Source organism: Pyrgilauda ruficollis, unplaced genomic scaffold, assembly GCF_017590135.1.
Source record: "Pyrgilauda ruficollis isolate IOZ18807 unplaced genomic scaffold, ASM1759013v1 scaffold13, whole genome shotgun sequence".
Taxonomy (NCBI): domain Eukaryota; kingdom Metazoa; phylum Chordata; class Aves; order Passeriformes; family Passeridae; genus Pyrgilauda; species Pyrgilauda ruficollis.
The window spans coordinates 3,150,465-3,177,418 of NW_024511432.1; the positions used below are offsets into that span (position 1 = coordinate 3,150,465).

A 26,954-nucleotide genomic window follows, 5' to 3' on the forward strand; every position below is an offset into this window, starting at 1 on the left:
AGGCAAATGAACAACAGCCAAAATGAACAGGGGTGTGATTTATTCCTTGTCTTTGGCAGCTCTTCACTTCCTTAATTCTTCAAATCTAGCACTTTCTGGTCTCTATTATGGATTGTCAAGCTATTCTGCAGTGCTGCAGTTTGAATTACAGGACATTCTCAGGCTGTCATGATGCAGCTGTGATCTGCACTGGGGTACAGACCAGGACCATCCAAAGACAGTGACTTCTGGCATAAAAAGCTATTTTTAAAAAAAAGTCTTTCTGTTGACGAAGAATGCAAAAGACATGTTTCCCACAAGCAGGTAAGTTCAAGAAGCACTGTTTACCTGACATCAAGTGAGTTCTCACTTATGAGTGAAAAGGATTTTCAGAAGTTTCTCTCTTCCTGGAGATCCTAGCTACTAATTTTGATGCCTTAAAAGCAGCATTTTCTTTTCATGTAAATGCTTTTCTCATTCTTGTGGTAAACAATAAACTGACAGAATGCTTTCCTGGCACTAAAGTATAAAAAGTCACCAAACTGCCAAAGAGGGAAATTGTCTTTCTTCCACTCTCCATCTGCTGCAGGCAGCTGAAGGGTAACTTATAGCAACCGTAGATTAGGAAAAAAATGCACATTGCTATAGAAATTGCCAACAGTAGACTCACTTGGAGAACTTGGCTTTATTTGTAGACATTTCCAAACATTATTTGTTCTTTTTCAGGGCTTATTTCAAAATCTATCAAAGCCAGAGACAAGACTTCCATTAATTTCAATGCCTTTGGAGCAGATTCACAGGAGAGAGCCTGTGGCACCCTCAGCCCTGGCATTTTTAGTATGTTCATGTAGTCAGATTTCCAGCAGCAGAGAAAGAACTGGACAATGCTACAGAACACACTCGTCATAGAAGTGAGCTCCTACTGGAAATGTCTGCATCACCAAGCCAGTACATTTAAGTACAGTGTCCTCCATCACACCCGTGCTTTCAGAAATAGGCTGTGTTTTTCTTATCCAGAAGGATAAAGTGGGAGGGCTGGATGCCAGCTGCTGTGAAGCCTGGCAAGTCAGCAGGGCCCAGGAAGAAGCAGGGAGTCTGGAGAAAGCATCATGCAAACACATGGGGGCCAACTAACTTAAGAGCAGCTGCCCTCAGCTCTGACTGCTGCAACAGCTTGAATATAAAACACTTGGATTGGGTGTTCCCAAACTGAAGCCTGTGAAGATTTGTATGGGGCCAGAAAGGACACCTAATTTGCAGACAACCCCAAGAGAAGCAGCTGATAAAGTAGTTACAGTTTAATCTGGGAAGGGGATGGGTGTCTGGGCCAATTAGCTATTTAGAATATGGATTGGCCTTCTCCAGAGCTGGGAAATCCAGTCTGAAAATTCACTTCTTAGATGCTCCATAAGCTCTCCCTATTAATAATCAGAAATTCATGTGGGATCTGCTCCAAGGGCTCCATAGCTGAACTCTTGATTTACAGCCACGGTGAGAAAGAAGATATCCAGAAAAGTGTATTTTCTTCTCCTTTCCTCTCATCCCCCACAATTTTCCTACCCATTAAACACTTTCCAATTAACTTTATCTTTAAAACCCTGATAACAGTCCTGCTTTTTCCAGCTGAGCAAGACAGCCATAAACAGGAGGTCCAGAAAGGCCTTGGGATTGAGGTTCACTCTCAGATGGGATGGGCACTGCCTTCAGCCCAGCAGTGCAGTGCAGGAGGCATTTCTGCACTGCAGGAATCCACCAAACACTGCTAATTCCTCTGTGCTCTGGTAACTGGCTCACTGACCCATGTCTAAATATAAGTGCCTGTTCTTTCAGTTTTGGGTTATGGTGGTATAAATTAATAATAATGGCATCAAACTCAGTGGAGTTAATGCAAAGGACAGGAGGATCACAATAGCTAAAATCCTTATTTGTACTGTGCTTCTACTAAGCTGCTGGCTTTGTAAACCTGGATATCTTTCATAAGGAAGTTGAGATGCATTTAGAGATTTCAGCCCCTAAACGTTGCTGGGCTTGCTTCCCAAAGTCCATCATCAGCCTTTAGAATGTGCTAATAGGGCTCTCAAGTAGTTCTGATGATTAAAGCAATATTTTCATCTTTCCTAAGTCATTGATTTAAGTTATAGCCTTCTCTTCTGCCTCCCAGAAGGTAAAAATACTGTAGCTCCAAAGAGCTGAGCATCTTATCTTTTAAGGGATGATGGGAGCATTTCACTTGGGGTGTGGAATTCTAAGCAGACACAACAGTTCAAAATGAAGCTTTATTGGAACAGCTGAGATGAATCTGCACATGCATAAACAGGAGGGCAGGATGGATCTGATACAGTAATTATAGACATTGCATTAGCATCTAAAGGAAGCACCTCAATAATTATTATAAATAAAGCAATCCAGACCAATTAAATGTATCTAGAGAAGCAGTGTGTTTTCCCATCTCATAACTCCTTGTGCTTCTCATTTTTTTTATTCTCACTATTTTATCTCTTTGCTGTTGTAAAGACCTCCCAACTTCAATGTTCACACAACGAAGCCTTTGATGCAGGAGCTTTATCTCACTTTTCCACATGTCCAACAGTAGCATATATCAACTTTATCTTCTCTGCTCACAAGGAAAGCAATAATTTAATGTCTTCTCCTCAAACTGATCTCAAATGGGATGTGACAGTTGTACAATAGAGCTCACAGGGCTCAGTGCAGGGACTTAGCATCAGCACAACACCCCACAGGCACAATCACAATTATGTATTAGAAGTTCTGTTCTGTTCCATTCAGTGCTCTATTGCTACTGTTGTGGCAACCAACAAAGAGGAAGGAGAATGCTGATGACGTCTCAAGCTTTTGAAGAAGGCAGCAAAAAGAGTGGTGTCCTTGTAAGCAAGACCAGTGGGATGCATAGCACTGAGCTGAGAATGTGGCTCTGGGTCACAGTTCTGATTTCCCATGCTGTGTATTTGGCTGTGGAGGAAGAAACTGATGAAGGAATACCTTGTTCAAAATACCAGCAAGCTTTCAACCATTCATGCTATGAGATTGTTAGACTCCAGCAAACCTTCACAGGTGCCCAGAGCTGGTGTGAGAGAGAAGGAGGGCATCTTGTCTTTATTCAAAATGAGGAAACTCAAAAGTTCTTGCAAAAACATATTGCTGAGGATCAGGAATGGTGGATAGGACTGATCTCAAACTCCTTGCTGAATGAAACTACTGATGGTAAGTGGTCTTAAAATCATATTTTTAAAATTGTATCAGCTCATGATGCTTTCTGAACATGGTATAAAATGCAGTAAGTCCCTTTGTAGATATCTGCTGAAAAGCCTCTTGTTGCTGTATCTTCAGATTTCTATTAAGATGTTTAATTGCCTGCTTCACTTCCTTGTTGCATGTTATCACCTTTTCCACTGGATCTTGTGGTTGTGTGAACACATGGTGAGTGAGACCAGCTTGCTGACCCAGTGAAACAAATGTGCTGGGTTAGGTCTCCAGTGGAAGCCAATTCATCCCACTAGGAAGTGCTGCAAGGTCTGATGCAAGGGAAATGGTGAAATCTTGAGGCTGGGAGCACAGGTGGAAGTGGCAGTGCCTCTTTTCATGATTATATCAGGTTCAATATAAAATGCAATTGAAGATCCTTACCCAGACTAAACCATCTCTGCTTCAGTAGGAGCAGGGCTACAGTCCTGCTCTGCAGTCTCTGACTCTAATTGTATTACTTAGAAAATAAACATTCAGGACACAATTTCTCTGTTCACAGGGTCAATAACTTGGCTGGACACTTCAAATATAATCTACAGTAACTGGTACAAGGATCAGCCGTCTCACTTCTCATCCATGTGTGGGTACATCCTGAAGAATGCCAAGTATCAGTGGGGTGTGACTGAAAATTGCAGTCAGGAATTTGACTTCATTTGCGAGTTTGGTAAGCTACACAACAGCTGGAACAGTGAAGTGAGTGTGTTGTGATCACAATGGGGCATAAATTGCCTTGTTGTTTTCAAAGTAGCTGGGAAATAACTTCATGAATCTTACTAAATGTGAACAAGCAAAAAGTCATAGAACCCCAGCAGGTGCTCTTTTTCCAGTGTGCTGATAAAGATCTGATCCAAAGAAGGAAGAACCCACAAATCACTGGGAGGTGTAGGTGCTCAGCAACCAGACCTTAAGGGCCAGGGTTCCAGCAGAGGGTTGATAAAACAGAAACAGATCTGAGAGTGAATAAAATGTGTAGCTGTCCACATCTTCAGTGGACATAAGCTGGCTATGTTAAAACATGGATGCAAGAATAAGCTCCCACAACACCATAATACCTGGGCTACATAGGACCTGTATGGCTGTACCATAAAAACACTCATTAATGTGTGCCAGAATAATTTCCATTTGTAACTGAAGAAAAAAATCAGGCAGGCTTCCAGAGGCACCACTCCTTGCAGCCTAGAGAGAGCAAAAGTGAGAGCAAGTTTTTCTTGTTTCTTCTGAGACCCCTCCACCATGTGAAGTTCAAGGTTTTCCCAGGTTAAGGAAGCAGACAGGAACCTGTACTTCCTGTGCTCAGACAGAAAATCCACAGACATTGTGTTACTCAAATTGTGACTTGGAACAAGCAGTTCTGGAAAGGAATGCTGGCAATATCATCCCTTTCAACATATGGATATGAGGGGAATTTGTGTTCCTCCCACTTTGCACAAGAGTACTTTAAACTGCAGCTAGAACTGGGGTCACAAGCACTGCAAGGACAGTCTGGCTGTGGACTCACTAATATAAAAAGGCTTCCAATCAAGTACACAAGTACAGGTTTCCACAAGCCCTAGAACTGCTACTGCCCTGTCCAGCAGTCTACTACTACTGACATAAATAACAAGTTGTTCTGCAATAAGCAAAGCTAATGAAGTTTTGTTTGTTATCCTGATTTTCTGTTCCACATCCCCTCCCTACTCTCCTCAGCACTCCCAGTTCACTCCCATATCCGAGCAGGTCCCACTTCTGGAAATACTTTTCACTGCCTCAGCTCCCTCCCCTGCAGCTGCTCTAGAGCTCCAGCTGTATGTGCTGGCCACTTGAATTCCATGGCATTGATGTAGCTCTTTCTCCTCTCCCTAGATATTGCATTTCATGAAATTTTAGGGTGTTGGAGGTTTGTATCTATACATCAAATTTAGCTGAAGATGACTAACATTAAAAATGACTGGGGGAGAAGAAACTGGCAGACAGCACAATCCCTTAAGCTTATTTTTCTTGCAAAAACAGACTAAAATTATTTTTCCATTGCAACCACAGTAGACAACTGTCTGTTTGTAAGGAAACTATCATCTGTTACCATAGGATCTGACTGAGAGCCCATTAAGTTCAAAGAGCAACAATATTCTACACTACATTCATCATTTCACTACCCAGGAAACCAAGATCAGATCAAGGCAATTCTACCATTTGGTGTTCTATAGGTTAGCAGTTTATTATAGTAAATATATATGTATCAAAGCAGGGTTTGTACCTAGAAACACAGACCAAGTTTTGTCCATCTTTCTATGTAAAAGTTGCTGAGACAGCAAAAAGTGTGAGAAACCTGCATACAGCGAACAAAAAAAGGCATGAGATAATGGTCCATACTAGAATTTACCAGCAAGTTATTTTTCAAGCTTATTTAGAGAGCTCTAATCTGCAAACTGATCATGTTGCTATAGTTACAGTCAGGCTTAGCTTTAGCCTTTAAACAACAATAGCACACAATTATTGCAGTGTGCATACACTGGCACTGTTAATCAAGGGACTTGAGGGGAATGATCCAAACAACAACGGGAGGACAATGTATTTAAACCTGGAACAGCTGAAACAAAAACATCCTTTTGCAACACTCCCATATGAAAGCAGTTATTCACATCCTCCTCTTCAGGGTATTAAGGATCCTGATTACTACATGATACTAAGAATTCTGAAAGATAATTAACTGTCCCAGATTAATCAAAGAATGAGGTGTATGTATTTAGAGCTATGACCTTACCCATCTGAGCAGCCCTGCTGAATGAAGTCAGTCAAATATCACACAGGAACAAAGGAGTCTCTGTAGCAGAAATGGGATCAGCTCCCATACTTAACATGCAAACTATTCTCCAAAGCAATTACCTGAATATTATGCAATCCATACATCTCTTTTGGAAGTAAGGAGCAACTTTAAGCCTTCCAGTATTTCAGGTCAAACAAATGCTAAGAGTTTTTCACTAAATACTATCTATTTTTATAATTAAAATATTTTTGCTTATTGAAAATGTCCTCAATATTTTAAGACAGTAAAACAAAAAATCCATCAATTTTGACTATTCTGTAATTTTGTTAAGTTTTCTTAATTGTTTAGCTTAAAAGGGAGAAAAGGTAAGAAATACAAACAAAACAAAATTAACACGGAGTAGAATTGTATCAGGATTTTTCAGAAATTCAAAGATAATATTTGGGGTTTTTTTCTCCTATTAGAATCTGGCCAGAGCATCGCTTGTGATAACTCCAATGCCACTGTACAGTGTGGATCAGGAGAAGTGATTCAAATTGAAGAGAGCTTCTACGGGCGGAAGACCCCGCACTACTGCGTGTCAGAGACTCTGCAGTTTGAAAGAGATGAAGGCTGCAGCTGGCTCAATGTCAAAGATGAAGTAACAGGTGGTGTCTCACAGCATTGCTTGTCAGAAACACAGAGCATGTACCAAAGTTCCTTGTGCCTCGAATAATTTATCTTTTTTCCCAGTAGAGTTTGCAAATGGAAAAGAGGATTGCTCCTAAAATGAAGAGAATCACAGAGAACTTCTGACGGGGAGGAGGTTGCTACAGGAGGTTGGATGGAAAGGAGGGGCTTTGCAAGGGGCAAAGATTCAGAGAAGGAGAGGGGGAGCAAAAGGAAGCGTTCTGTGAAGAGCAAAGATTCAGAGAAGGATAGGAGGAGCAAAAGGAGGGATTTTTGCGAAGAGCAGATTCACAGGAGGGGAGGAGCAAATGAAGAGCAAGGGGTGCGCCTGACAGGGGTGTGGCTGGCTCCTCTTAGTGTAGGAAGAAAATATGTGAGCACAGATTATTTGACAGATTCAGTGAGATACACAAGGTTCGACAGAGATGGAAGGCAACACATCCAAACAAACCTAACTCCAAAGCCAAAGCAGGAGGGGTGAAAAAGCTGACAGCCACAGGGACATGAGGCCAGGAGGGACCTGCTGCTGCCTGCCACATGTCAGGCACCCACCCTGCTGGAGCCAAGGGATGGATTCTAAACAGTGACTGTGGCCTGTCCCCAGGGAGATTCTTAGGGCTTCCAGCCAAAATGAAACAAAACACAGAAGCTTCCTTTTTCTTTCTTTCATTTTTTTTCCCTACCTTTTCAAATTCAGCTTTGTTCCAATAAAGTGAAGTGGTGCTAGGAAATGCCACACAATATGCAACACACTCAAGTCAAAGCGATGTGGAAATTTGTCTAGAAATCAGAGACATGATACTGCTCCTTTTGCCCTTTTTGTTTCTCAATCATCTTTCATCTGAGCTGTTGTGGCAGTAAAGGCAAAAGCCACTTGGTGATCTGAAATGCTCCCTTTCCAGGCCAGTGTCACGGGCTGCAGGCCTGCCAGGTGGCAGCAGATGGCACTTTCTTTGGAGATCCTTGTCCAGCTTTGGGAAGCTATTTGTCTATTCAATACCACTGCAAGGAAGGTAAGAGGGAGGAGGATGTTCACACTAGAAGCCTGTCCTGTTTTGTGCTGTAGCACTGAGACCGTTGGTATTTATCGCAAAAATCACTGTTCCATCCTCTTCCATCCAGGGAAGAAACTGGAATAGTGGTGATCACTGAAAATAGGCACAAAAATGTAGATTCCCTGTCCTAACTGAGGGTTTTGGGCAGAACACAAAGCCCAGAAACTCAGACACATAAAACATATTTAGATGAAATTATGTTCCAACAAGAATTTTGATTACTAGTCATGGAAAAGAATCAGCTCCTGTCACACCATTAATGTACACAAATTAGCAGCAGTACCAGCTGTGGTCTGGAGCATGCTGGCTCTCAATGCCTGAAAATAAATTGAATTTTATAAGGAAAGTAGACAAACACTGGGACTGAATTGTGATTCTGCTTTGCAGGTCTGCAGCTGATTATGAAAGACACATGTTTTGTCTTTGAAAATATCACAGTCACTTTGATCTGGCTTCTCTCACCATATTCTGGGAACCTTTCCTGTACCATTAGCACTGGAGATGGTCACACCATTGATCCTTACTACCCTCTAACGTAAGACACAGCCTTAATTTCTCTTCAGACAAACAGTACATTTCATTGCTTGCACTTTATTGAATGTGCCAAGTCTCATAAATGAGATGTTAAAAACTAGATAGCTCAATAATAGGACATACCTACGAGAGATTTGGATTCTGCAAAAACCTGTTTTGAAATCAATACAAAATTTTATATTAAGCTGCCAACCACAATCTTCCTTCTATTATAACAAGTGTTTCCTATTTCTAAGACTATTTATTCCAGATCTTAAAACTCAAAATTACTGAAGACATGTCAGTAATTGCCAAACTACAAGCAAATATTATTTCCTTAAGTTTAAAAAGTGGGGTTTTTTATAACAAAATATAACAAGGACATTCCGTAGTTTTTCTTTTATTTTATTGCATAAAAATCCTGTCTTTAATAGATCAAACATTTTTCTGCTGGATTTAAAGATCAGATTTGGTCTTAGTAGTAGGAATGACATTTGAATGAATGAAATTTGGGGATGTGTTATCATGTAAGGTGAAGGACTTCCCAGGATGGTCTTCCACAACAAGTTCTCTTTCTATTCTAGACTGGTCAGCAACATCACATACAGGTACTCCTCTCCTGGGGAGTTTACTGTTTTTGTGGAGTGCACCACCAGTGAGTGGCATGTGATGGCACAGAGGCAGGTGACAGTTCAGGATCAGGAGGATCAGCTCAGCATTACGGGGTGCTACAGCCAGTATGGAACAGGGAACAGCTCCCGCTGCCAAACGCTCTATGGGGAGGACCTGTGGGTCCAAGTTCAGCTCAGTGGAGGTGAGGATCATTTCTCTGCATGATTTAAAGGGAAGGATAAATATCATTGCCATCCTTAGGATAGAAGCAGGATTGTCATTATGCAAAATTATAATTCTTTTTAGTCAATGCTTTCCCTCTAATTGCTGTATTCCTGCAATTTTATTCTCTCAATTCCCTTGGAGGAGAGATAAACCCTTTTTTCCTACTGACAAAGCTGACAGCACAAGCATAACTTTAGTCACAAAAATCTATGTGATGCCAGTCAGAATATTTCTGTGTTTGAAGTTAGGAATTTATGGAAATGCTCCTCTGATTAGAGTAAGAGGATTCCACTCTGAGCTGGACACATTTGCTAGTGTACATTTCTTTCTCACTTCAAGTTCCTGGAAGCCACATATGTGCTGAAAAAAATAAAAAAAATCAGTAGTGTATGTTTGAATTCTCTTCTCAAAATATTCCCAGCAGAAAACACACGATAGATTTGTATTAAGTCACCTTAAGTGACTTTATTAAAAATGAGTGCATTGCTGCAGTGTTCTTGTGACTCCTGTATAAACACTGGAATGCTGCACAAAGCAGCTGGAACTTGTTGGCCTATTGCACGAGCTGTGAGAAATTTTCATCTGTGTTTTTGCAGGCAATGGAGTAACCTACAGTGTGTTAGCAGATAACATGACATTGAGTGAATCCAGTGCAAAGGAAGGTCTTGTTCCCCATAACCTGACACTCAGCAGGGCCTCTCAAGAGCTGATAGGCCCAGGGATGCATCAGCTGGAAATCCGAGCATCCAGGAGCATGATGGCACCGGAGATCTCTGGGACTATTGCTGTCCATTTAATTGAGCCAGTGTCTGGAATTCAGGCTGCAGTAGCTTCCCACACTCTGCAGCTGGGGGAGGATTTGGAGGTGAATGTCTCTGTGTCCCGTGGTGCCCCAGAGAAGCTGATGTTTGAGGTGACTGGATCCAACCGAACGCAGTGCCACAGAGCAGACAGCCCTCGTGGGGAGCCGCGGACGTACGGCGTTCCCGTGCCCTGGGAAGGTACAGCACACCGACACCTCCTGCGCTTCCAGGACATCACAGATGAGCACAGGTCACATAAAGAGTCACAGCATCCTGGCCTAGGGGACAGTAATGCACAGCTGAATTTGGCAGCTTTTCTGACTGCTCAAACTTACTCTGCAGAGCAGGATGAACAGCACAGTCCTATGTAAGTGAGCTAAAAAATTGGAGCTGACAAATGGCTCTGCTCCACAGAGTCAGAGCAAGGCTTCAGCTGATTCTTGCAGTGGAAGAGACACAGTAAAGAGACATAGGGTTTATTTTTTCATGGCACCATCTGATTGAAGTACAAATGAGGAGTGTTTTCCTCCTGTTTGTTCATTATGTTTCAAGTTTAGACTGCTCTGCATTTTACACTGAAGTAATTCATAGTCTGAGAAGTTCTTAGTAGAGATGATAAAGAAAAGGGGAGGTTTTCTGCACGTCCATTTCCAACACATAACTTTTGTTGTTAATTATGAATAAACATTTTAGTAATATTATTCTTCCATTATTACATAGTCAAAGGCTTTAAAATGTGGAATTAGGCAGATTGTGCTTTAGAGTTATTTAACAGTGGCAGAAGATAAAGAAGTTTTCACCTCTAATGAGCTATTCCAACCCCACGCCAAAGTGGGAACAGTAGAAGCTAATTAGGATTTCATTTCATATTTTTAAATTATTCAATATTAAAGTTTTATTTGTTCTCCCTGTACCCATTTGAACATCCCTTCCCCATAGCCAGAAATTTTCAAACAAGATAACTGCTGTCTCAAGATGCCTAAATTCATTTGGCCTCCAGTGTTTGTACACCTCTAGTTTCCTGTGTGATATCATAGTCAGCTGACAAAGAATTGCATTACAAGGGCTAGGAAAAGGGCAGCTGAGTTATTCAGAAGTTGAGATAAAGTGGAAAAACATTCCAGGAAAAGCCTTTCAGCAGTGGACACCCATCAGAAACCCCCCTGGAAACTCCTAACAGAAAAGAAGGAGATTTTCTTTACAAATTGGATATTATACCTCAAACCTGTTGAACTGGGCCCATGGCTACTCTTAACTGGCGCTTTGCCTTCTCTAGGTACTTTTGTAGTGAAAGTGGTGGCCATGAATGACTTCTCAAACATGAGTCTGGATCTTGGATTCATCACTGTGTTGGCAAACAGCTCCCATAAAAAAGGTAATTACATTAATGTGACAGTGCTGGTTTTCACCATGTAAGTGTATTTTTGCAATCAGAGCATTTCATGGAGTGTTTATTATTTGCATGTAGTAATTACTTTCCTTCCAGCAACAGTGCTGAAAACTTTTGTGGAGGCTTCTTCCTGATGGAGGCAGATTCCCTGACTTTGATGTAGTCATAAATTAGCATCACTCTGTATATGTAACACATTGCACATTTGCTGTTTGTGCTAGAAATAATGAGTGAAGTTTATGGCTTGGGACATAGCTTTGAAACCAGAAAATATTTGCATCACAGCAGTCTCATAAATTGCTGTCACTAATGGCTTCTAGATGGCTCATCCTTACATTTACAAGAGCAGATTATACCAGCAATAAAATAACCTTAGCACTAATTGTACTGAAAGTTTTCCGGTGCTTTCCATCAATTTTCCTTTGCACATCAGTGAAACTCCATCACCTTCTGTGAATATATTTTGATTTATACCATTATGTTTGAAGAATCAGGATCATCTCCTTTGTAGTCTGTGATGAGCTTGTTGTTACCATTTTACCTATTTAATGACTGTGCTGTTTGTCACAGCTCTAGAGTCTGATTCTTACAGCCCCATCTTTCACACTGTCAGAAGTCAAATCCTGTGGATTTAAGTCATATTCACTGAGGATGTCTGAAAGTTTTACAGGTAGCCCTAAAATATTCTGTTATTTTTTTTTTTTTAATTAAACAGATTCTGATAAGGAAGAAGGCAGCTACAAAACAAATACCCGAAAGAAAAATGTAAGTGTAATTTAAGGATCTTTCTCTAAAATTGCTTAGAGATTTTTCTTACCAGTGAAAGTGCTGTATGAGACAGGGAAAATAAGTACTTGTAGCATAGTAAATTATGAACTGGATGTTCTGCTCCCCGTATGGCTTAACACAAAATCTATACCACAAGTCTTGGAGACAAATGTGTTTACAGGCATTCCATCTACAATTCATAAAAAAGATTAAAGAAAATTAACTTATCACAACAATTCAGTTTTGGAAGTTAAAATGTGTTTAGATTACTTTTTAATTCATCTACTTGACTAATGTAAACCCCTCTCTGGAAAGTGATCCTTCAAGTAGAGTTTAATATAATTTATATGGTTCCCAAGTGTTTTCTGCTTCTGTATTGGAGTGTTTAAATTATTTTGCAATGAAAAATCTTCCAGTTTTTGGCAAACTAAGAAGTTAATGATATACCAATTGCTAGCAGCTGTCCAAATTTAAATAATAAAAATGCCAGATAGAATATTTTATCATATTAAAAGTCTAGTTTTTCACTGTAACACTGGCAGACAGACATCTGCTATGGGAGATATACTGCTTCACAAGAAGCCATCATACTTTACAGATTGCCTGTAAAAATATATTGCATCAGAGGAATATAAATCTAATCCAAACCCAAATTTATCACAGTTTGGTACACAGAAAGACAAACTCAGCTACCCCTTCTCCTCTTTGTTTATAGCTGCAAAGTATCCAATTAAGATAAAAAAGGAATGCACCAGAAGACAAGTGGTTGCTCAAGGGTTGGAAGTCTTGGTGCAGATGTGAAAGTTTAATAGGAATTAATTTCCTATGTACCTAGTTTTGAAAATGGGAGCTGCACTCCTAAACCAATTCTGCATCTGGGAGAATTTTGCCACACAATTTTTCTGTGCCATCTTCTTCTACTCCCATAGATTCTACTTCCACACTACCTCTGCTGAGAGAAAGATCATATAAACTACAGATCTTCATCCAGTGATTTGGGGTCTAAACTTTCAGATCTTTTTCATTATAAAGAAGCAACATATATATGTGTTTCTACATGTTTGTGTTCTAACTGATACATTTACTTCTCATTTAGGATCACAAAATATATATTAAACCAAGTCGCCATGTGGATCCTTTCACAACTGTTACACTTGGCTGGCCAGACAGAAACAATAATTCCAGTTTTCTCTGGACCTGTGGTTTGTGCATTTCCTGAACTTTTTTCACCAACTTGTACTTGATGAGTAACAAACTCACTGTTGTGTCAGATCCCGTGTTGAAAATCTAACTTAAGGATGCTTCATTTTCTGGCTTTAAAGTTTGCCACTCACTGTACATGAAGAATGTCCTTCTACTCAACCCTAGTTTTTGGACCAAAATAAATATGTATATAATATGGCATAGTACTCCATTTTGTCTTCTCCCAAAGGTTTCAGTTTTTCAGTTTTTCAAGATCTACCTGTCCTAAGCTTCACTCTCATAGCCAAGGACTAATCCCAAGTGATTTACACAGGCATTTGCAAAGTACATGTGTCTCAATAAAACAGCAATAATTAACATTAAACATGATGCAAACACATTTCTGGCTGAAAACAGGATTGGGATTCAGGCCATCTGTGTTCTATCCCTGTAATTATCCCTGACCTGATACATGACTTTGGAAAAGCTTGTACTCTAATCCAGATTACCAACTCTTTAAATTGTGTTAAAGAAACTTGTCTATAAAGCTCTTTGAAACTTATGGCAGGAAAGTCCTTTATAAGATGCTGTCCTAACTATGAAGGAAATGTTTCTGCAGGAGCTTGCTGGCCTGCCTGGAGTGAATGTGTGAAACAACAGATAATCCTAATCAACCAAAGTGAGGTGCAAATCCCACCTTCCTGCCTTCCTCCTCCGAAATCAGCAGTGACTGTCAGGATTACTGTCCAAAACCACGGCAGTGAAGAGAGGCAGGACGAGCAATGTCTCTATGTGACTGCAAAAAAACAAGAACTGCAACTGGAAATCAGGTCTGGTTTTAAACCCTGGTATTCACAGGTTAATATTATTACTGCACAAGCACAGTGCAAGGCCACCGTTTCCAGTAATAATGATAATAAAGTAGTATTGTACTTTTAGAATCATAGAGTCCTAAAATCACAGAATGGTTTGGGTTGGAAGGGACTTTAAAGATCATTGTTGTACCCCTCTGTCATGGGCAGAACACCTTCCACTAGATCAAGTTACTCAGAGCTCCATCCAGCCTGGCCTTGAACACTTCCAGGGATGGAGATCCACAGCTTCTCTGGGCAACCTGTGCCAGGGCCTCAACACCTTCACAGTAAAGAAAACTTATTGTTAAAAATCCATTTACATCTTACCATTATAAAAATTACTGACCAAATAAGTCTTGCTGCATTTTTCAGTCCATGTTTCTGAACACAATCCTTTTACAAACTTAAACACATTCTTCTGAAAACTACATAGGGTTTTTGACCCCACTGTATCTTTCTAGTGTTGGAGATTTCAATGTGTCAACCTCATTGAAACTACAGGAATAAATGCCAAAAGATATGTATGCAATTTCTCCTCAACATCTCATACTATGTGTAACTCCCATCTTACTTCCTTATAGGTGTGAGTCAAACTGCAAGCCAGTGAATGTTAGTGATGAAGTTGTTTTGAGTGTCTCTGGACAGGAGGACTCCCAGGCTATATATTATAACTGGTATTTAGATAACACATTCCAAAACAAGGTGAGAGCACCAGATTTGTCAGAAATACTGCACACACAAAAATAAATATCCACAAAGCCATATGGCCTCAGAGGGATATTTTGTCGAGTGGATGCTTAGAAAATACTAGTGAAGATTGAGACAATGGGGTGTCTGGATTGGGAGGGGTTATAATGAAGGGCACCAAACTGTCACCCTGCTCCTGACAAATCACAACAGAAAGAACAGCAAAAAGCCTCTACTGCCATGTGTTCTTTTCTGTCTGATTTTCCAGTCTACAACCCTCCCTCTAGCCTGTGGCCTGACTGGTTTCCGGCAAAACTCTTTGAATTTGCTCCAAAGCAACTCATCTGTGTTAAGAATGACCAGCTCCTTCCTGCAGACACAAGGAGAAGCTTTTCAGATTAAAGTAACAGGTAGGGGCTAACAGGGTTTTTAGGGTTTACAGGCTCCTTTGACATAATCTCTGCTGGCATGACATCATATTGATGTCACACTTGCATAGTCTCATTGACAAATATGAAGGTAGATTAGTCCACAAGGTGAAAGTGGGTTTTATATGCAAGTTATTCAACATAATGAGGATTTAAGTTTGTTCTGGGGTGTCACACAGCAGGAGAAATTCAGTTATCTTTCTCCAAGCTGTTAATAACTTTGTTTAGGTTCACCTGAAACAAAGTTACACTAAACGCTTGATCAAATAATAGCGCTTTGCTTTATAATGCAGACATTAACATACTGGAAATAGTTCTTTTCCTGTTATGGTTGATTCAGTAGCAGGATTTCACTCCTCGATAGCCCAGCCTGCCGTATGTGTGCCCGGTTGCCCGGTGGGCACGATGCAGACCTGACCCAGGCGCTGCTGGGGCACGGTCCTGCCTGGCACGGTCCTGCCTGGCACGGTCCTACCTTGCACGGTCCTGCCTGGCACGGTCCTGCCTGGCACGGTCCTGCCTGACGCTCTGCTCCCTCCACTCCCAGCCGCGACTCAGCGAGGCTACGGGGAGCGATGGTTCCTGGTGAGCACCGTGCCCCCGCCCGAAGCCCCCGGCTGTGCCGTGAGTCCCGGGCACGGCTCGGTGCTCACCGCCTTCAGAGTCTCCTGCAGCGCTCCCAGCTCGGAAGGGTCGGGCCAGGCCAGCCCTGGCAGGCAGCTCACGTATTGCTTCTATGTGACACCAGGTAAGTCCCCAGGCCAAGTTTGGCTTCTCCTGACAAGAGCAAAGGCACAACGCGCCCTGCTCTGCAGGGACACTGCTCACGAGCGAACATGCCCTGAGTCCCCTGTTCTCAGAGAGCAGGAGGTGTCTGTGGTGTCTGCTCTCTGACCCTTCTTTCCTGTTCCAGATTCTCTCCTGGATTGTAGCCCGGATCCTGAACTCTTCCCAGTTTATCTTCCACTTGGAGAAGAGGAAAATAATTTTATTGTACATGTGAAAATTGTCGTTAGCAACAACGTTGGTGATACAGTTCAAACAAATGCTTCAGTGAAGGTACACAGTAGAATTAATTAGTTTCAAGAACTCTCAAGTGGATAACTAACCCATAATTGACTTTTGGAGTTTCTTCCTGTTTTAGATGTACTGCTTCCTTCTGAATGTGCCATAATCACCATTTTTCCACCTAACAGAGACTATTCTCTGTGTGCTCAAGGTCAAAAGATCTTCCACTGCCCTTTTTTTCTAGAACAAAAGTCTAAAAGAATTGTTTGGACATTGATTGAGCAGTGTAAGCCTATTTACTGAGTCTGGAATTATTCTGTGTAGGCCCCAAAAGCCTCCTGCTTCTTCCCCAGTGCCACAGTAAGGAGATCCTTATCACGCCATTAAAAATACAACATTTAAAATGGAGAACATGAAGTTTTATGTCCCACTCTATCTAGGCTGTTATTAAGATGATCATGGAAGCTGTTCAAAGAAAATTTTAACAGCTTTGGCAACGTTGAAAGCATATCTGATTCTTTCACCAGGTTGGACCTGCAGATATGATGGACGGGAACCTGACCCTGCAGGCTGTGCTATCTGAGAAGGCAAACACCATCCTAAAAGATGGGAACAGCAGCATGAGTCTCTTCCAACTGTACAAGTCAGTGACATCTGTCCTTAATCAGCAGATCCAAGAGGAAAGTTTTAACATGTCTTTACAGACAAACACACGAAAAGAGGTCAGAAAAACACTTGCTTTCTTGAAGTAAATGTCATATAATGGACTCTTCATATTCTTTGACAGCTCTTAAGTAATAAAAAGCTCACATATCACCACTTGAAATCAATGAAGGTTTCAAGTTTCTAGCATCTGTCTCAGTGTTTGGCACAGGTCTCAGCTAGTTTTCACTATTTGTCTACACAAATTATTTGTTTTATCATTCATCAGTAAAACAGTTAATTCTCAATTGTTATTTCATTAATTTAAACTAGTTAATCTAAACCTGATTTTCCCAATCAATTTAAATATCAATAAAATGGCATCTCCAGAGGGATAAATATCCTATCTAATTTCCCCCAAAAGCACTAGATGGCAGGTAATTTTCTTTAGTCCCTTTTAGCCACCAGTTGATGTTTCAGTCATAAGCTGATATTTGTACAGTGCTTTGAGTGCCTCAGATGAAGAGATCTAGAGAATGTATCCTTCAATTAAGATTCATTATTTGAATAACATCAATCACACATGGCTCTGCTTTCTCTGGAAGTGGCATTTACACAGTAATTCACATACATTAGTACAAATTCTCACAAGTAACTCTCCTTGCTCTTAATGGATGTTAAGTGTATGAATTCTCTATGCTGGGAGGTAACATAAAACTCGTGATTATGTAATTACTAGGGCAAGTGGCATCTTGTCAGTAGAGCTAATATAAGCTCAAATGATCTTTGTTGTGGAGTCTTACTCTACTGCATAACTTACAGCAAGCCTGGCTGTCAACGCACAGCACTACTTTCACAGTCCTAATTAGCATCTTATTCCTTTGCCTAATTATCCCTTTTCATCCCAAGCTCCGAGGGCTGATGCTGACAACACTCTCTGTTGTTAACATAACATCAATGCAGACTGCTCTGAAGATGTCAGAGGTATTGAAAGAAATCACTTACAGGAGTGAAGAGCTGTCTGTCTCAGCACAGGTAAGAAGCAATTCATCTTATATCTCCTCACACTAATAGTAGAGACTCTAATTATCCCACTGACCTTGGAAGAGTTTCAGTGCCTTATAATTATCTCTTCTCTTTTTTCAACTGTACCAGCATGTGTATTTTGACCAGCAGTATTTTGACTCTGTTTAGAATAAGTAAATTCAAGTCTCAGATATTGTCTCAGCAATCTCTACAATCCAGGCTATGACCATTACATTTAGCATACATTTTTGAGACAGAATCCTTAACTTTTAGTCAGAAACATGTCAGGGTGCATGTTTTCTCTTGTACAGCACTTTTAGAACCCTGAAGAAGAACTGCCCCAAGAGGGTTTTTCTAGAATTGCCCACATTCATTCATCCCTGATCCTGGCACTGCATAAAATACACATAGGCAATGGTCAAGGAACATGTCAGCACCCAGAGGAGCTGGGCACAAATGTGCAGGTTGGTCTCACAATAGTATCTCTTAAGTCCTGTCTGGGAACAAGGCATTATTAGTAGATGATGCTGTTTATGGTTACGGGGTGAGCATATGGCAGGACAGAACAAACTGTCACTGGGGGAAGTTTCCCAAATATGCAGGCAATAAAAACATCCTGATTTCTGATGTATTACAGAGTTGGAGCCAGACAATGGCTTGGGAGCATTTCAGCAGGATGTCGTTAATTTTGGCAAGACAAGAACACAGCTCAGATCCAGCCCTCACCCTACAGAAAGGTTGCTCAGCATTCACAGGCTGTGAGGATGGATGTGTCCAAGCCTGCAGTGAATTTGCTTGGCTCCTTCACTATCCTGGGCTAAAATCTGGCCAATGCTTTCCCAGTCCCAAAGCTGCATCCAGGCACAAAATAAAAATTGTAAAACTCATTCTCCTTTGGCACTTAGCACCTTGGCACTAAGATAGAAACTTATAACCTAATTTACTACTTTACTATATATCTAAAAGCTATTCTTGCCTAGGGTTTGACAGACAAGCTTCTTTCAGATTTATTCATCTTTTTATGGATTACATCTGTAGAAGCAGGCTGCATTTTTCATGCCTGTATTCCATTTTGGTGTACCATCTAGTATATCATCTTTATTAGCATTTGAAGTATTACCCCAGCACAAATAATTCTATTAAAGATGGCATTACCCACTATTAGTCCCAAAAGATTACTGCTGTTGCAATATTCAGTAAATGTCACAAGTGTCACTTCTGTCATTTGTAGTGCCAGCACATATAAACGGCTCCCTGTGTTTCTCCTGCAGGTGGAAGCCAGCAACACTCTGAGACATGTCAGTGCCTCCTTGCTCACTGTAAACACAGAGCACAGCAGAGATGGTCAGGAGTTAAAGGAAGCAGCCAACTATCTGTTTAATGCAGTGAGTAGTGTTCTTAAAGCTTCTGTAGAAATGAAAGCTGGGAACACTTCAGTGCCAGAGGCAAAACAGGTAATTTATATTTGGTCCAATTTGTACTGTACTGTGTGTGAATATTTGTTTGCTTTGGGAGGTTTTTAAAATCTCTGCTGTCTCTTGTATTTTTAAATTGCCACTGGGAAAGGTTCATTGTGACACCATGACAGACTTGAATATCAGAGGAAACTTCTCCCCAGTTAGACATGTTAGATTGAATATTTGTTAATGAAGATGATAGAGGCCTCTTACGATTTGTTACACTGAAAGCTGAACAGGACAGAGAACACAGCATCAGCTCTCACCTCTAATTGATGACAAGCACATTTTGATTTTTCTCAGATATGCTTCTATCCCCTCCTTTTGCCCCATAATTCAAGGAAGCCACAGGTATTAAATATTCATGATTGCCACCACTACTTCACAGCTTGAAGCAGCTCTGGTTGCTGCTGACACTTTTGCAGAAAGCTCTGATTATCTGTTCAGAAAGACACAACATATCTATTTTGTCCTACCATTTCCTATCTATATGTGAATTGTCACAGCTAACTGAGTTTCCTGGGCTGAACATACTTTAATTTTATCACTGCAAGGGAATAGGGATGAAATAAGTCCAACCTGAGAGAAAAGATTATCAACTGGACAAGTTTTCCAACAATAACCCACTAAAAATACACAATTGATAAGTAATTAGGTCTTGATTTTCCAAGTAACAAAACACTAACATGTGCAGCTAAGGGCATTAATACACAAAAGTACATTAATATATTTATTGATGTCATGCTTGTAATTTTAATATGTAGAAGTTATGAATACTACAATACAGAAGTAAAATCTGTAAGGCATTGCCACAATGAGAATTACAGAAACTGAATTGCAATAGAATAGCTTTCTCTGAGATTCGGAAGCTCATCACCTAGTTTGTCCGTTTAGTAAAACACCAAAATTAAATGGAAGCAATGACAAATAATGTGCAGCTTGATAATCCTGAGTACCTTTGTTGTAAGTTTCCTCCTCCAATTTTTTTCCAGAGTTCAGTGTCACACCAGCTCCTGAGTACAGTTGAAAATCTCCAGAGTGCCCTTCTGTTTGGGAAGGCACCAGGTGATGAGCCAACAGTCCTCAGCTCTCCCTCTGCCACAATGTACATGCACAGGTAAAAGCTGCAGTGTCCCCCACTGAAGCTTCTGACAGCTACAAATGTTAATTCCATTGTGCTTAAACACAATGTTTGGAACTAACTAAATACTGTAGCATAATGACAATTTCAGTAGTGCAACAAGTCTGTTGTTAGTGACTGATAGTAAGAACAGTTTGGACTCCAGGAGCATTACTTTAGAAATTCCCATGCTGTGTGTTCTTTAACCAGCAGAGAATTACTACAATTTCCTGAATGAGGCAGTAGTCACTTACTTTTGAAATTATGTAGCAAACTCGTGTCATACCAGCTAAGGGTTTCTTTTCTTTTCCAAGTTGCTAATAATGACATGTTATATGGAACTGTAAGCAGCTTGGCAGAAGCAAATATAATCCTGAGGAGCCTGACAAGCATTTTCCATCCCCTATAATCATCCCTAAATTGTTCCCTGAGAGGCTGGTTTTCATCCACATCAAACTGTGCATTCAAATCAAGAGCATGTTCACACAGAAACCAAGTCTTTCAAACAAGTACACCTTGGTAAAACCTCCTCTCCAGATGTGCCAATTCCACCCCCTTTTTGATGATTCTATGATAGCATTACATAGAGTACTGCATCAGAGACAGATTCATGTACAAAGCATTTACTGGCAGACTTAGAAATAGTTTTGCAAATAAGTTATATTCTTGAAGAGAGAAAGCTTTCTCTGTAGATATGAAGTACATGGTATTGATGTTTTGGTTTTTTCTGGTGGTTTTTTTTTTCCCCTTTTACTATTGTTTTTCTCTTTTATTCTGCTTTGGTCTTCCCCAACCCTAACTGGACAGATTACAAACACTAAACATGGATAGCACATCCATTAACATCTCCAATTCCAGCTCTGCCAGCTTTACTCTCCCACCTGCTTCCTCTCTCAATATTTCAGGAGTTGATGGTGAAACAGTGGATATAAGGGCAAGTAAACAGCTTTTATCTAACTCTATGTGATATCCAGCTTACATTCCTGATCTAATGCTTTTAGAATCATTTATCCTTTCACAAGGAATACACGAGCATGTGTCATTCCTCCTATCATGCCAAGAAAATTATTTGAAATTATTGGTCAAAGAAGCCTTCATTTATCTTAATTGCATGAGGTTGGTAGAGCAAGTTAAGGACAACTGAATTCTTAAATTCCCTATCCCATCAGCCCCTTACATACACTTTGATTCACACGTTCATGGCAGGAGCAGGGAATGGAATGAATCAAGACCTACACATCTGTTTGCTGTTTGTTTACATCTTATGGTCTGAGGAGGATGCAACAGCTCAGAGTCAATATCACGTTCAAAATAACCTACAGCAGCCTTCTTTCATCCCAGCAAGAAACACCCGAGTGTGGGGCACTTGGATCCTGCAGGAGACAAATGTGCTGATGGTAGCACGGCCCCCATTTGAATTAGGACATGGTGTTTTTTCTCTCAGAACAATAGATGGCATATATTTGTCATATTTTCATAATAAATTTTCTGAAGATCTCTCAGGAAACCCCTAAAGTATCTGCAAACATTTTTTTTTCATTTCACTTCACCTTTTCCAACTCTGCCGAAAAGGTGTCACACTGTATGGAAACAATAAAGATTGTTGTACACATTTCAGAATGAAAATCACTTTCAAGGTTTATAGACCCACCTTAGAGATAAGGTAGAGTATTATTTAAATCTGGATGCAGACTTCTTGGAAATCACCCTCTATTTGGGTCTGAGCTCTTTCTTTCATTATTCAGGAATTCAGGGTGTGAATAAAATGAAACATTGACAGTAGGTCAGTTGTCTGATTGCTAATGTCTCCTAACAGATGGTGAGCTTTGCCATGAATCCCTTTTTCTCCAGTGACAGCAGTTTTGACATCAGTGGAACAGTGGGAGGTCTAAGTCTCACTGGTCTGGATGGTTTGATCATACCAGTCAGCAACCTCAAAGAGAACATTGAGGTAAATCTACTTTTTCCTAACTCTCACCCTCTTTTCCCATTTTTTTCCTCTCTCCATTAACAAACTGTCATTTGTGTTATAATTTGTGAGGTGAACACAAATTCTGGTAGTGTTCATTACATTAGATAATGGGCTGATGCTGTCTGTAGTTGTCATGGAGGGATTTGTGTGAGGTGATGAAAAAAATAACAAATATTTCTGTCTTTTCTTGAAAAGGAGACATTTTATTCTTCCTTTAAATGAATGTAAGAATGCTAATGGTTGTGGGAATAGATTCCAGATTACAGTCATTCCAAAGCAGAATGTGAAGTCTGATTTCACCAACCAACTAGTGTATTTATTGAACACCTCTTTGGCTTCCTAGCCCATGTATAAACCGACAACTAAATCATTCATACATGCACTTTATGCAGCCAGTGTCTCAGTCATAATCACAGTCCTCAGTTCAGAAATGCACTAACCCTAACCCTAACCCTAACCCTAAAGCTAGGCTTTGTGATGAGTCTACACAGATTTCAACTTAATTTTTCAAAGGTTAGTTGACATTAAAAAGAAAATTACTCTGAAAGTGGTATTTTTGCTGGCCATGATTTCCTAATGTTATGAAAAAAAGATAATCTAGCATGTGGCTGCATGCTAAGAAGAGAAATGTTTTTCTGTATTTAAACCTATGTCTTTTTGCCTAAAACAGATCATGTTACCAAGGCTTTCAGCAACTCAGGAAGATAAGATTCTGTTGAATCTGGGCAATTATAGCACTTTTCAAGTCAATATTACCTCAGAAAACACATCTATAGTGATTCATCTGGAATCTGAACATGACATTTCACTAATACTTTACTTGGGGTATGGTTATCACCCAAATGAAACCAACTATGATATGAAAAATCATCTGTTCTATAAGAAAACTTCTGGAGGTAAGAGAAGTGGTTAGTGACTCATGAACTTGCAGAATGAGACTTGACCATGAGTTCAGGTGTCTAGCTGGAAAGAAACCTCATGCTTCAAATTTCCAATCTCTTGAATAAAGTGTTAAATAACAGGAGGAAAGACTGATTTGATTAATGAGTTGCTAAGAATGAATTCACACCTGTTTCTTTGGTTCATTTATTACATGCATGCTTGTGAATTAGCCTTTCTATATATACATTGAAAAGAAAATATTTATGTTCAAGGTGACATGAACAGCTGGGTTCTCAGCCCAGAAGAACTCATTTTTGGAGAGGGAACCTACTATTTCATGGTTTTACAAGATATGGGAGTAGATTCAACAGTCTACAATGGGCTAACCATAAATGCCACTTGCTTTGCATCCCACTGTGTATTTTGGGACGAGCACCAGAAAAGCTGGAACAGCTATGGATGTCATGTAAGTAGAGCAAAACAAAACAATGTGTCTGTTACACACTTCAAAGCCAGCCCTCATAACCACCATCTGTAGTAACTGACACCATGAAATAAGATCATTCTGAGATGTTTTAAGAAACTCAAGAAGTTTAGTCATATTGAACTAACCTTTAAACAACATTCCCATTTCTTGGGATGAATTTCTATGTAAGAAGAAACGGAACCATTCTGACAAGGCCATAATGTATTGTAATGCCTGTTACTGGTTAGGTGTTAGAATTAATATTCTTTATTGGAACTTGAACAATTTGGTGTGCAGCAGTTCTCTACACTAACTTACCCATCTCAGCACTGTCTTTTCATTTGCTTGGTAAGTCATCTAATGCTTTGAAGCAGGTGTTTTATCAGAAATCTTTTCTGGGTTTCAGGTAGGACCAAAAACAAATCCTAGCAGCACACAGTGCCTCTGCAACCATCTGACCTTCTTTGGGAGCTCCTTCTTTGTCATACCCAATGCCATAGATGTCAGCAAATCAGCACAGCTGTTTGGTACATTTGTGGACAATCCTGTGGTGGTGACAACTGTAGGATGCATTTTTCTGATATATGTGCTTGTAGTTATTTGGGCTCGAAGGAAAGACATCCAGGATAATGCCAAAGTAAGTCTTCAGCTAAAAAAGTCAATGTATTCAGGTCAATTCCCACCACACCTAGCCTGTTTTAATAGGAAGTCTTTAACCAATCTTACTCCTTTTCCTGTAACTCTCTGTTTACTGGTAAGTAAACATTGTTCACAAGATCACAAATTCCTACTCACAGCTTTCAGGAATCTGTACTTACAGAACAGCTAACACACTGCCCATGTTGTGTGGCTCTGCAGGTGAAAATCACAGTCCTGGAAGACAATGACCCCTTTGCTCAGTATCGTTACCTTGTGACAGTTTTCACAGGACACCGCCGTGGTGCAGCCACAACCTCCAAGGTATCAGTGCACTGTGTGGGAGGAGTTTATTTGCTTAGAGAACTGGATGAATAACAGAGCACCTGAGGCTATTGAACAGGACAGCTGAAATGCACTGTCTGGCCAGAAAGCCTTTAGGTTTGAGGAAAGGAAAAATAATCACACTTAGGATGGAGATGTGCAAATCTTCATTTTGCCTTTTTATTTTCCAGGTGACTCTCACCCTCTATGGACTGGATGGAGAGAGTGAGCCCCACCATCTAAATGATCCTGATACACCAGTCTTTGAACGTGGAGGAGTGGATGTTTTCCTCCTCTGTACCTTCTTTCCTCTTGGGGAACTACAGAGTATTAGACTGTGGCATGATAATTCAGGGGACAGTCCATCCTGGTACGTGGAGGTCTGGAGATGCTGGGAAGTAAAAATCCACGAAAAACTTTTTATAATGACAACAACTTTCCCTTTCTAGCACTTGAAAACTATCCTTTCTGCAGTTCTAGAAAGAAAAAAGTGTTAGATTCTAGTATTTGCAGCTGAATAGACCAAATCACTGCCTAAAGTGGAAGACCAGGAGTGCTTCCCATATTCCATGTCCAGTACAAGATGGGATATGTCCTGTGCCTTACAGTTTAGTCATCCCAACTAGCTGAAGGCCAGAGTTTGTCCTCCACAGTCTTGTTGAGCTCTGGATTTCACACACTCAGTGGTATGTGACTGTGCCCTGTGTGTTTTTCCAACAGGTATGTGAATCGAGTATTAGTCCATGACCTGGCATGGGATCAGAAATGGTACTTCCTCTGTAACTCTTGGCTAGCCATTGATATTGGAGAATGTGTCCTAGATAAAGTGTTCCCAGTAGCAACAGAACAGGACATGAAGCAGTTCAGGTACCTCCTATTTCTTGGATTTTTTTTCTCTTGATAGCAGTCAGTCTGGAAAAACAAGCATTAAAAAAACAGACCAAAGCCCAAGTCAAAAATGAAAACCAGGAAGGTCTTTCCACTGTCCTTAAAGGGCTCAGAATAAGGGAGAGAGGGAGGATGGTTACATAAGTCATTACCCTAATAGTAGTACCATACTGCAAATGTTGGTGCTGAAGAAGGATAGCCTGACAAACCTACAGAAACCCAAACATCTTCTCTTAAGTGTAATTTTCTTAACAATTTAAATAGGAACTATTTGCTTTCTCCCCTATGCTGTGTCAAAAGAAAAGGACATAAGTAGCTATGACCATTCCATGCAAATCAAGCCATGATATTTGATCATTTCTCCTAGTTATTACTTCTGCTGATAGTGCCTAGAAGCATAAACAGATTGGGACCCTGAACTAGGGCTTTGTTCTTCCCTCTCCTTTCTATGCATCCATTTGATTTCCCTCTTCTCCTTCCCAGCAATCTGTTTTTCATGAAGACCTCCAAGGGTTTCCAGGATGGGCACATCTGGTACTCAGTTTTCAGCCGCTCCCCTCGAAGCTCCTTCACACGAGCCCAGCGTGTGTCCTGTTGCTTCTCACTGCTGCTCTGCACCATGCTGACCAGCATCATGTTCTGGGGTGTGCCAAAGGATCCTGCTGAGCAGAAAATGGATTTGGGTAACAATCCTCGCCATTGCTTGGGCAGACAATTAGAGAGACAGCAGAATCTGGAAGCAAGAGTTGATTAAATGGGTTTTTTCACAAGAAAGTGATTTGATGGTTTATTTTGGCTGGGGTTATTTTTTCTTCTCTGCTCTGTTTGACCTTGACAGGTAAGATCGAGTTCACATGGCAGGAAGTGATGATTGGCTTTGAGAGCTCTCTCCTCATGTTCCCCATCAACCTGCTCATTGTGCAGATCTTCAGGAACATACGACCCCGGCCAGCCCAGCAGAGCAGAGAGAAGAAGCCGGGGAAGAATGGCCGAGTGTCCCCAAGCCTGCCTTCCACTCCAGAGGCCTCCCAGGCTGCCTCTCTCACTCCAGAGGCTGTGACAAAGGCAAGTCCCAGTGCGTCCTGCACTGCCCTCTGCTGCCACATACCACCGGTTTGCCCAGCTCCACAAATTTCCCTGTTCCGATGCCCTTCAGCCTGTCTGAAGAGAAAAGCCAATTACCACTGGTGCAAAGTGCTCACCTAAATGCAATCCTTCATTAAAGTCTGCCTTTGTACATCCCAGCCCTTGCACAGTTATTGTGTGTGACCAAATCACTGTGTTCAAGAGTTAAAGCAAACACTAAGCAAGACAGTAAAGATAAAAGGTATCACGGACCACATCTTTCTCAGCTTAGGTCC

General features: G+C 40.7%; 1 protein-coding gene across 1 annotated transcript in view; it reads left to right on the top strand.

The window, feature by feature from the left end:
* Positions 1 to 2,816: 2,816 nt before the first annotated feature.
* Positions 2,817 to 26,954, top strand: part of PKD1L2 (polycystin 1 like 2) — a 35,710-nt gene continuing 11,572 nt past the window's right edge. Inside the window, exons 1-29 of the mRNA XM_041458973.1 lie at positions 2,817 to 3,201; positions 3,743 to 3,907; positions 6,451 to 6,633; positions 7,558 to 7,668; positions 8,098 to 8,245; positions 8,808 to 9,037; positions 9,657 to 10,151; positions 11,140 to 11,238; positions 11,969 to 12,018; positions 13,118 to 13,223; positions 13,823 to 14,033; positions 14,639 to 14,759; positions 15,013 to 15,154; positions 15,720 to 15,920; positions 16,086 to 16,231; positions 16,708 to 16,902; positions 17,732 to 17,857; positions 19,120 to 19,302; positions 20,298 to 20,422; positions 21,233 to 21,359; positions 22,242 to 22,376; positions 23,068 to 23,293; positions 23,552 to 23,745; positions 24,152 to 24,382; positions 24,604 to 24,705; positions 24,897 to 25,075; positions 25,426 to 25,572; positions 26,077 to 26,276; positions 26,432 to 26,658. Of these exons, the coding sequence (XP_041314907.1) occupies positions 2,817 to 3,201; positions 3,743 to 3,907; positions 6,451 to 6,633; positions 7,558 to 7,668; positions 8,098 to 8,245; positions 8,808 to 9,037; positions 9,657 to 10,151; positions 11,140 to 11,238; positions 11,969 to 12,018; positions 13,118 to 13,223; positions 13,823 to 14,033; positions 14,639 to 14,759; positions 15,013 to 15,154; positions 15,720 to 15,920; positions 16,086 to 16,231; positions 16,708 to 16,902; positions 17,732 to 17,857; positions 19,120 to 19,302; positions 20,298 to 20,422; positions 21,233 to 21,359; positions 22,242 to 22,376; positions 23,068 to 23,293; positions 23,552 to 23,745; positions 24,152 to 24,382; positions 24,604 to 24,705; positions 24,897 to 25,075; positions 25,426 to 25,572; positions 26,077 to 26,276; positions 26,432 to 26,658 (5,190 nt within the window). The remainder of the gene's footprint in view (positions 3,202 to 3,742; positions 3,908 to 6,450; positions 6,634 to 7,557; positions 7,669 to 8,097; positions 8,246 to 8,807; positions 9,038 to 9,656; positions 10,152 to 11,139; positions 11,239 to 11,968; positions 12,019 to 13,117; positions 13,224 to 13,822; positions 14,034 to 14,638; positions 14,760 to 15,012; positions 15,155 to 15,719; positions 15,921 to 16,085; positions 16,232 to 16,707; positions 16,903 to 17,731; positions 17,858 to 19,119; positions 19,303 to 20,297; positions 20,423 to 21,232; positions 21,360 to 22,241; positions 22,377 to 23,067; positions 23,294 to 23,551; positions 23,746 to 24,151; positions 24,383 to 24,603; positions 24,706 to 24,896; positions 25,076 to 25,425; positions 25,573 to 26,076; positions 26,277 to 26,431; positions 26,659 to 26,954) is intronic.